The following is an 11,372-nucleotide window of genomic DNA, read 5'->3' as shown; positions in this document are numbered from 1 at the left end:
TTCGACAAATCACTTTGGATTTGATAAAAGAGGCAACTAAAGTTGAACTGAAGATAAATATGTACCGATAAAACCAAATGTGTCAATCTGACGGTTCATCGCACTCTTTCTATCTGCATTAATCGGCGGAACATCGGGGGCTTTGGACATATAGGAAGCGCTGCTTATGAAAAAGGGTACAGCTGAACTTAATGGCGCTGGAAGCATTAACGTCGCTAAATCTGTCTCCACTATTTTGTCCAAAATCTGGAAATGCAACTTTCTGACTACCGACATCAAATTGAAACTGCTTCATTAGAGGGGTACATGTCTCAATGTGTCATCAATTTACGGCAATGTGGTTTCATCCGCATATTCTAACCCGATACAACAACAAATGAAGAAGTTTGTTGGTATGGACCAGATACCCACGACGTATGGATAACAAGGAGGTAGTGGCAGTGGATTGGTCACCCATTGAGAAACGACAACAATTTCATTGTGGCTTATGCTATACGATGGAGTCCGCTATAACAAGTGAAGTAGAATAATGGGGGAAAACTGCTCGGAAAATCATGGGGTGAACTGAGGCAGATTGCTAGGAATTGGCATTGATAGCATGGCGATGCGCTTGGTTGATAGCAACTATATATCATGTCGGCTTAGGATACTGTTGGCCTTTGGAGCGAGTAGCATCAAAGGAGTTTGAATTTATCGTAGATATATCGCTGATAGTGGATTTCGCTAGCTTTCCTTTGGTTGTGAGTATGGTTGTAGGATCTATCAGCTGACGGTACCTCCGTTCAAGGAGCAATCTTCTTTTGCACCCATGTCCCCTACGACGATAGGTATGACTACGTCAATTATCCCAAAGAGCGAGCGAAAAGAACGAAAGTTTCTGTACAGTATTGAGTATTGATTACTGGTGAGATTTCAGTTTCCTCATATTCAGCATCTTTGCAAAGCTGATATTGTCAAACCAGTGACCGTAAGGACCTCATGCATTGATTTACGGTCTATGGGGTGCAAAAATATCTCAATGAACTTCGATTTTGTCGGTTTATATCCCTAATGTTGAAAGATTAGTCACTGACGAGACTGGTGTCTAAAATTCAGCGAATGTATTCAGGCAGTTTTTGTATGAAAAGTAGACGTGAAATATTGTCGGCTTACTCTTCCGCTATCTTTTTGGTCTATGGTGGAAAGATTGTAGACTTTGCATTAGTCTGCAGAACTTTTTTTACTTTGATTCACCGCAGGTGGATGTCTATCCGTTCTTGATACATGTTGTCAGTTGAGGGGCAAACAATTTAATGGAAAAGGGCCAGTTTAAATTCTTTATCCAGTTTGGTTATGATGTATTTCCCACCAACATTGAAGATGCCTCCATTTAGTCAAACACCACTGCGAAACTCCAGGAGTTCCTTTTCCAGAAAGGAGTGATTTTCACCAATTTCAAGGCTGCGATCTGCTCCTCTTGTTGGCTACGCCCTGCGATGGAAGCTAGCCGGAATGGCGGCCGAGTGGGTTGCTCAAGAGCATATGACCTGAAAGGAGCAGGAGTACATTTCAGTAAACCGTGAACGACGGCGCGAAGGCTTGGTTAATGTGGCATCCTTTTTACTACAAATGGGTCCTTGTAATTGCATTGGTTGGGCGACCATTGAATCGTTGCCATTCTAGGAAGTGATAACCCTCTTTCATAATGCAACTGATTCTTCGTTGGCTTTTTTACTAAGGAACCGAATTTGAGGTAGCTCCACCCTCTTTTGATATTTTGAGTAACAAAGGAAGCCTAGATTCAGGATCCGTCATAAAAATTCGTCAAAGTGGACCATAGCATTTGCGCATGAGAAAAAAATTGTTCTCCTGAGATTGGACGTCTCATTTTACTCAGTATTGATTACTTTTGTTATTTTACTGAATTCGACAAGTTCTCGACAAAATGATGTAAGCAAATCTTAGTTGGCTTGATAAAGCTGACGTTGTCATGTATAATATTTCAAAATTTCTTTTAAATTCGGCAGATCTCCCAGCAAAACTACATATTTAAGTAAAATTGCATTCCCAGTATCAGATTTTTCAAATTATCCTTTGAAATTTAAGCATGAGCCTGTAGTCCTGAAACGTAGCTATACCAGCACCACCTGAATAATCCGCTTGGTTCAACCCTTATACAAGTTTCCCGAATAATGGAAAGTCCCACGCAATTCGAAGAAGAATGCCTCGCCGAGCACAACCGAATCAGGGCAATACACGGGGCACCTCCTTTAGTCCTAGATCGAAATCTTAGCGATTTTGCAGAAGAATGGGCCAAAGTAGAATTTGAACCTTAAGTGAACCTAAACCTAATGATAGTCTGTAATCCCTTTCAGGTGTTACTTCAAAAAAATACCATGGAGCATCGGGAGGGTCACAACTATGGTGAAAACATTTATATGGCTTCGGGTAAAGATGTTGATGGGACCATACCAGTTCAGGCCTGGTATAAGGAAATTAAGGACTATAATTTCAAAAAGGCTCTATTCTCCCCAAATACCGGTCACTTCACTCAGCTTGTTTGGAAAAATACTACCAAATTAGGCGTAGGACGTGCCAGAAGGTATAACTTAATTGACCCCTGCGCTATTGCTCTAGAATCTCTACCTTTCAGTGGTAAAGTAACGTTTGTAGTTTGCAACTATGATCCGCCTGGAAATTTCAAAGGAAAATTCAGTGATAATGTCCTACCAGCAAGCAGTTGACCAACATTGATATTTCCAATTTTTACCTCAAAACGGGATGCATATGAAATGATTGTTCCCGTAAATGAAAGGATCGCTGGTCTCTTGGAAGGAATCCAATAAGCTGAAATTAGTAGATTTCAGACCCCGGACCATTTACGTAGAATAAAATACACCATCTAGGGAAATAAAATTGTGCTGTTTGATTTTTTAGTTTTAGGGGTTGGTTCACTTTGATAAATACGACGAAGTTGGTTGATTTACAGTGACAGAAATATTCTGATTTATTCTATATCAAATGCCAACATTTTTAATATGTTTCATTGTTTGATAATATTGAAGAGATCCGTTAGTTCAGATATTTTTGTACCTTGAATATTAAGTGCCGATGCCGGGGTTATTCTCCTTGGACATCAACTTGACGTGATGGAGTTGCCTGCAGTACTTCGCTAATAAACTAAGAGTACCCAAAAGTCTTTAAATATGAGTATAAGGGATGAGGATATGTACCTTCAAGTATGAAAAAACCATCGACTTCGGATCCGACCATGAGCAATCAGTTCTAGCCGAGGCCTGGATTTTAGAGGCATATTTCCGCACGGCAAAATTTATCGAAGTGATGCCATGCACTTCGTTCCTAAGGGGCAGTCAGCCAGAAAGGGGAATAATAACAGAATGCAATCAATAAATATAGAAACTTGCATCGGTAAGAACCTCAAGGAGAAACCAGTTTACTACATAAATGAAGATATGGAAAGTGCGATTCCTATCATGGAAGAGAAAGATCCAGTAGTCATGGATCAGCTGAACAACAGAAACATCCATTGAAGAAAGACCCTCTACCAGAGCCAATAAATGAGGTTGAAGAGTCAATCAAAGAATGCGAAGGCATCATTGCAAGTATGTCAACGATGTCAACATTTCGAGGACCCAGTGCCTACTAATAATCCATAAACACAAACAAAAGGAAGGAAATAATCGAGCGCTATGCTACCTGAAAGGAAAACTGCTTCGGCCTGAAGATTAGTTCATCCCGTTTGAGCAGAAAGACCCTATAATTCTCCGGTTCATAAGTTTCACCAACATCATAGGACAGGACTCACAATGATTATTATTCGAGAAAGACATTGTATTCCAGAGTTGCAGAAGAGAGTGAAGAAGTTGATTAGAGGATGCGTTTATTGCGTTCGAATGCGAGGAGCTACCATAATCCCGAAAATGGCAGATCTCCCTCTAGAGCGAATCAGGTCATCCGCTGTTTTCGAGAATGTGGGAACGGAACTGCGCCGACCATTTCAAAAAAGGCATCAAATTTACGGACCACGTCTTCGTATGTATGGCTACTAAAGCGATATACTTAGAGCTCTGTGCGGATCTTACCACAACTACATTCTTGGCTGCGTTTCAAAGGTTCGTAATCCGGCAAGACTGACAACGGCACAAACTTAATAGGGGCCTCCAAAGTGCTGAGGGAAGCCTGGGGAAAGGTGACCAGTAAATGCGAGGAGAGGTTTGCTCAGTGTCAGATCGCATCACAACTCCCCAAGGGCAGCCACTTCGGAGGGCTGTTGGAGGCAGCAGTGGGGAGCCTAAAACTATAGAAAACTGATACCTTCAATTTCCAATCAACCATATGAAAATGTTCAAACTGCCGTCTGCACATGGGTGGTAATATTAAACAGCCAGCCATTGTATCCACTGGCTGATAATAATCATGATCTGCAGGTACTGACCACTGCACATTTCATCATACAAAGAATTCTATTGTTGGCTCCGGCTGGGGAAGGTCTAAAGGAAAGTCTTCCGGAAAACCAAAAAATGTCTTCCGATCCAGGAACTTCAGCGGCATTTCTGGGTCAAGTTCGAGACTGACTACCTGGGGTATACTTGGCATCTGTTTTCAATAAACTACTTGATATAATGGGGACTACCCCAAAGGCCCGCCTAATTCGGTTGACCTTGTAGGAAGCCGCCAACTGCTGACTAACATCAGCGAGTTGCAGTTCGTTTGCAAGTTTCACCTAGTTACAATGTTCTTGGACTTCCTCCACCATCTGTCACTCACAGATCCTACGAAGCGTCTCCAACTGTTGCGACATTATGTCGAGATGACGCGTGAGGTTTACTGAGGTTGCAATAGTGTACTTTAGGTCAAATGCTCAAATTCCAGTTCCAAAACTTTGATTTCCAAAACCGAATCGTCGGGCCTTAATAGAAAAGGAAGGACATGCCGTTCCAGTTCGGGGTTTGATCGATCAAGGCAGTCAGAGCAGCTACATAACCAAAGATCAAAGATCAGAATCAGAGTACAGAAACTTCGGTTAAAAAAGAAAAAAGGCTAACATCGAAATTTCGGGGGTAGGTGGTGTGTCAGAGTGGAAAATATCAGCAGTTGTGTGTCTCACCATTAAATTGGATGATGCTTCCAAGGTCAGCACTAAAACGCTGGTAGTCAAACGGGTAGCCACAGCGCATGTCACTATCAAGGAATAGGAACAGGACTTAAGGGCGTTTTGGGATATGCCCCTAAGTAGAGATGACTCTAATCGCATAGATGCCGAGATTTGTGAGGATTTATTCGTAAAGGGTCATTACCGAAATAATGATGTCCGGTACGTGGTACCAACCCCGTGGCGGCAAGATAATATTAAGCTAGGAAATTCCTGCCACAAGGCCGTGCAGCACTATCCCGGTCAAGAGAAAAGGTAGTTAAAAAACAAAGACCACGAGCGCAAATCGGATGAATTTATGAGAGAATATTTGAATTTGGACCACATGGCTGACATTTCGAAGGGTCGTCAGGCGGACACTAGCGGGTAGGTATATTATATCCCGTATTTAAGCGTGGTTCGCCAGGAGGCCACTTCGACGGAATCGTGGGATGTCTTCAATGTTTCCAGTCCGACATCCAATGGCGTATGCCTTAACGAAACGATCCATCCCGGTCCAAAGTTGCAAAATCATATTTTCGACATTCACTAGAATACGCAGGTTTGCGTATGTACTCGTATACTCTAGCGATATTACTAAGATGTTTCGGCAGACACTTTTGAGACCGGAGGATCAAATCAGGCTTAGGATTCCCTGGCGGGCAAAGCCTGAGAAACCGATAAAAGAGTTTTACTTGAAAACGGTGACCTACGGGTTAGACTGTGCACCCTGAAAAGCAATTCGAATATTTCACCAGATAGCATACGACAATGCTCCTGATGAGGAGGTCAATTGGATCATCAAGAACGCGTTTTATATGGATGATCTGTTGTACGGGGCGTCCAGTATAAAAGAAGCTCAAGCTCAAATTACAGAAACCCTAGAAAAAGGGAAACTTCTGTTAACGAAGTGGGCGACGCTTCTATTTTCGATCCTATTGGTTGGCTGTGTCCGGTTGTCCGGAAGCTGCGAATAGAAATTCAATGACTATCGCAGGAAGGTTACGGCTGGGGTGACATTATCGTCCAGAAGGCAACTAGAAAAGGGGTTTTCGTCTCTAGAATAAGTGAATGAATTCCGGATTCCACGTTCGAGTGGACAAGGATGAAGAAATGCAGCCAGCAGGCTTCAGCGATGCATCCGGTAATAGTTACGACGCAAAATCGTGCGCTTGATCGCAGCCAGAGGGCGCGTCACGCCTTTAAACACAAGAGCGAGGATAAGTTCCCAAGCATGTAGTACTTTTAACGGAATTGGTCAGAGACGCGTGTAGAAGCCTAGGGACTAGTCTAGTAAAGTTCATGGCGTATACGGATTCCCAGGTGGCCCTCTACTGGATTCGGAGTCGGAAGGATATTGACAACAAATTTGTTCAGCGACGAGTAGCCGCTATCCACAAGTATCTGTCAGCCAGAGATATCCACCACGTTAGGTCAAGCCATAACCCTGCAGATTGTGAATGCAGGAGCATGTGTCCCCGGAAATTTGTAGCTCAAGAGTTGTGGTTCCATGGACGCTGAAATAGTGACACATCTAGCAGAAATTGATACTGAACTACGTTTGTTTAATATTGCACCGTTTCAATAGAATTAAATTTGCATTCAAAAGTCTTTATTAAATCTAAATTCTAATGAATTGATTATGAAAAACTTACGTAGGATCGTAGTTTCCGATCCGGCTCGACAGACCAGCTGTTTCGGCGATGTCCTAGACGACTTCGTCCAGGGGCTACTCTGCTTGGGCACTGGCCAAGTTCCGTACTAGGCCCTGGATTCTGCTTCCATGGCCGTGGTTCACTCGTTCCGGGCTGGCGAAACTTAACTCTGGAACAACTGGGTGTCCTATTCCTGCAAAGGTTAAGTCGTTAAGCTTAATTCTACCACTTACGTTGTGACTGCACAGGGAGAGATTTTGCAAGACAACTTCGGGAGCCTCGTGATGGAAATAGATCGTCACTTCCTCTTCTTGAACGTTAAAGTAATGAACAAAGATGAGAAGGTATCATAGATATTGATATCTACTAAAATCCCGCCCACAGACAACTAACCATTCCAATAACTTCCTTACTCCTTTGATGCGGACCAGACGTCGTAAACATAAGACGACCCCAGCCGAAGGCAGAATAAACCACTGCCGAAGAAGATAAAACCCCTTGGGGATGAGGAAATCGGTGTTGCTGCACAACCAGATCTGGAAATATCTAGGCAAATCAATGTAAGAAAGCGGAGCTTTATGCAGAAGGAACGGATAAGAACAACACATCAAGGGTGGGCAACGCATCAGTATGCTCCGCACTGGGACCAACCTTCCTGTTTTCCGCCGGGACTGGAATCGGTATGGTAGTTGCTGATCAAATCAGCTCAGAGATCTCAATGAAAGTGGTCCTTCCCATAACATACGGAAAAGAAGAGGATATGGAATGGAAACTAAGGTTTATCAATCAAGGTTTCCCTCACGGGCTTCTCCTTTCACCAGGCAATTTCAGCGGTAAGTTCTGCCAGTTGGCCTTAGCTTGCCAACACCAACACCTAACTGAGCAGGATGGAGCATATCGGATGTTGGATACCTGGCCGTACAAAGAAGGCAAAGGATAACAACCGCAAGCTAGGTAAACCCCACCCGGGCATTGATGATACCCGACCTTACAAAGAAAGCAAAAGATATCAACCGCAAGCTTGGTAAACCCCACCCGGGGTAAGATACAAGAATTGCAAGAAAGATGGTTTTCGAACTGAACCAAAAGAGTTTGAATGCGCTCAATGACAGTCATTATAGGAGAATGAATTTCAACCATATCAGGGAACAGTAGAATCTCATTTTGATATGGAAAGTGACGAACAATTATGGTCTTTGACTTATACAAAGAAAGCAAATGTTCAACGTCTCCAGTGCGCTTCTCCACAGTATTACTACGCAGGGAGGATACAAGATACATTAGCAGAACGTCCGTGTGGGGGTTTCGCACTAAGCAATGTACTACAGGTTGATTCCCACTTATTAAAAACTTCTCCTAAGCTTTCAACGAAACAAGTCCTAGAAATGGAGCTTAGTGACGTGAGTAGAATAATCTTCAATTGTATCGGTTACAGGTTAAAGGATGAATGTCAGAAAGTATCTACTTTCATATGTTAGCGTAGGGGAGGAGGGTATATTCCCCTAATTCAGTTCTCATAAGTTGGTCGCTCCGTGTATCGTGAGTTGCTTATTCCTGTTCTCTGCTTTGAGCGGAGCACTTTCTTGTTTGCAGCGAAATTTCGATGTCCCCATCGTTGATGCCACTAGTAAATGCACAATACTTCTCCCGCTAATCGTACGCTCTCATTGGTGCCATTTAGTTTTATCCTGTTTAGATTATCGTCGTTGTTTAATTCCGCTCTTTCGGAGAACCTGGCATTCATTACCTTTGAAACCCACTTGGAATCCTGTCATTCGTCCGTCAATCTTACGAAATTTTTTCGTAATACACGACAGGTAGGCATCTCCAATTCCAGTCACCATGATCTCTGATCCATCTGCCTTTTTAAAATCTTTCAAGTTGCTGAAGAAACTTACACTGTTTTCCATGTGGCTCGATGCTCTCAAATGGGTGTCACCATTTATCCTTCCGCCATCTCTCCGCTCGAAGAGAAGTAGCTTCCAGCTCTTGTGCTGAAGTTGATGATGATATGCTTTATGAGCTTCTTTTTCAAACCAAAAGTGAGTGGCTTATAGGCCGTGAACACTGTGAGCGGCCTGTCCGAGGCATCAACGAATTCGACTAGGGGTGCATCAAGCTGAGGAAATGCTAGAAGTGAAGTTTTAACCAGCTATTGCTTGGCTTCTCACACGGTTGGACAGCCTCTGGGGCCACGCAATCAAGCGGAAATCCCAAGAACTTTCCCAGTTCCTTTACTATTTTCGGAGACGGGGAGCTTGAAATTGCTTGCACTTTAACTGGGTCCATTCGGACGCCTTCAAGGATAATCAGGTGGCCGAGAAGTCTCACCTACGGTTCCAACGTCGAATACCAGACTAGCCTGAAGAAAACGTTGAAAAATGCATTCGAGTTGCTCTAGATGCTTAGACTCACCGTAAGACGCGACCAGGACATCTACAAAAGTGAAGATTTCGCAATGCAGAGTGGATGAATCTGTGAAAGGTTTGTGCGGCATGGGGTATCGGTCTATGCATTTAGACCGCCATAATCACCGCAAGGACTCCATTCGCAATTGGGTTAAGGGAGCATGTGAACTGGTGGTAATGGACGCAACGCAGTACAACGCAGAAAATATAGTGGAGTCAGCAGTGGTCATGTGGTTAACGGTCTCAGAGACTATGTTCAGTAGTAATGTTACGGTATTTTTGAAGAAGTCCGCGAATACGTGGGTCGGCCACGTTTTCAACAAGGATAGAAAGAGTGCTGGGCGTGCAGATGAAGATTCTTCCTGATGACCTCAGGATGGTTGTGGAGTCAATGAGGGATCTGTCGTGCAGATCAACTGGTAATCGATAGTGGTACGCCTCCCTGCCTGAAGCCATACGTGCAGAGCGACGAGTAATTTTTGTTCGCGAGTTTTAGGGTTTGCTGTGTTGATTTGTGATTCCGAGATGCGGAAGGAACTGAAACTTCTGCGATTGTATCGATCAGGTAGAGGCGATGGTTCAAGGGGTATAAAATTGTGAGGCAACATAGTGCTGCATTTCGAATAGACGGCGCCGATGTTTTTTGAGAAATTTCATGTTTTCATGACCTTTTTGGCAAACCTACGGCGATACCAACATGTTTCGGAGCTTGTCGAAGGTCCTGATGTCCTAATATTGGATCACTTTTTTTGGGCGACGGATCTAAGCCATGATCTAGTCCTACTCGTCGAATGCAAAGCGTCGATTGTCTCTGCCAATTTTGAAACGTCTGCTGCAGTTGAGCTACCTGGTTTGTCGTGTTCCGCAACATAACACCAACCACTTGTCGCGCGTGAACCTCATAGATTTTCGCGGTGTGTGCCTTGTGCCTTGAGTTGACGGAAAAATGCTGTCCGGTTCTACGTCAAAACAGTGACACCCGGACTGCCACGACAGTCATTGGGAGCCCTGCTTCCATTCTGTATGTGGACATCCTTTGGCGAAGCGAAACAACCCACACACTAGAGAAACAAACGAGGGCTGGAAAGAGTGAAGGAAAGGAGTGCTGGACTGTCTCTTGCATCAAAAAAGACATTGCATGTCTTTTTTTTACTTTTCGAAATAGATTTTAGAAACTACTTAATTTCATCTTCCTCCCGAAAATCCTAGTCCGGAGTATTTTTTGGCGAATCGTCTCCGCCCGGTGCCTACCAGGCACGTGAGTAAGAGTTGACGTTCGTCCAAAGACTTCATTTTCCCTAGGCACTTTGTACTTTCGGGAGCACTTCACCATCGACTGATGCATTTCGCTCCTTGGGCGGGGGTTCACTTGTCTACTTGGCTGGTCTGACGGCTGTTCACTCGCCTAGTACCTGTGGAGTCCATTTCGATTCGGCGGCGATGAGGTTTTTCTTGACTTACAAATGACTGCAAGGAGGGAACCCTTTCTTAGTTCACACAGGTTGCGATTGTGGAACTCAACTGTGGGTATTCTATATACTGGGGCCCTAATGCGTTCCGGAAAGCTTTTTTAGAAAAACTATAGTAGTATCAACTTTAATGCATGTTATATTATACACATATGCTAACGAAACCAAAAAAGAAAAATTTTCTTGGAAAGCGGAACTGATTAATCTAACAATATCAAATTGCATTTCCTTTGCGTGAACACCATAGTGATTCAATATGCAACCGGAATTTCCTTCCCAATGATTAGTAAAAAGATTCTTTTCAAGAATGTTAGGCATTCAACTTTCTTGAAGTTCGCAAGTATTAATCGCCGTCTTAGTTTCAGCTAATGAAGTTGTCCAGTCCTGCTTATAACACAAATACTTTCTGCTAAAATTTTTCCATCAATAATGGGGTGAGAAGTGTAGTGTAAACGGTTTTCGTAAATAATTTGAAATTTTTAAGGCATTGTCGATAGTGAAGTGTTTGAATTCCATTAAACATTTTTTCTTTGGAGGTTCTCCTTTTTGCAATAGTGAAAATCCTTCTTTTTTGATGGTGGACGACTATATGGCATAGGCACATAGGATAGGAAAACACCACAACCTTTTTCTAATATAAAGAAACATCCTAAAAGCGGACTTGTCCTCTTAATTATGGCTAAATTATTTTTACTTTTCACTATCTTGC

The 11,372-nt window shown here is 43.1% G+C and overlaps 1 protein-coding gene across 1 annotated transcript in view; it reads left to right on the top strand.

The window, feature by feature from the left end:
• The first annotated feature begins 1,933 nt into the window (after window positions 1–1,933).
• LOC119646851 overlaps window positions 1,934–11,372 on the top strand; it is a 34,111-nt gene continuing 24,672 nt past the window's right edge. Inside the window, exons 1-4 of the mRNA XM_038047472.1 lie at window positions 1,934–2,297; window positions 2,355–2,581; window positions 2,633–2,711; window positions 6,791–6,987. Of these exons, the coding sequence (XP_037903400.1) occupies window positions 2,172–2,297; window positions 2,355–2,581; window positions 2,633–2,711; window positions 6,791–6,987 (629 nt within the window). The 5' untranslated portion in view covers window positions 1,934–2,171. The remainder of the gene's footprint in view (window positions 2,298–2,354; window positions 2,582–2,632; window positions 2,712–6,790; window positions 6,988–11,372) is intronic.

The sequence above is a fragment of the Hermetia illucens genome, chromosome 1, assembly GCF_905115235.1.
Source record: "Hermetia illucens chromosome 1, iHerIll2.2.curated.20191125, whole genome shotgun sequence".
NCBI classification, from domain to species: domain Eukaryota; kingdom Metazoa; phylum Arthropoda; class Insecta; order Diptera; family Stratiomyidae; genus Hermetia; species Hermetia illucens.
This window is presented reverse-complemented; position numbering and strand designations above follow the sequence as displayed.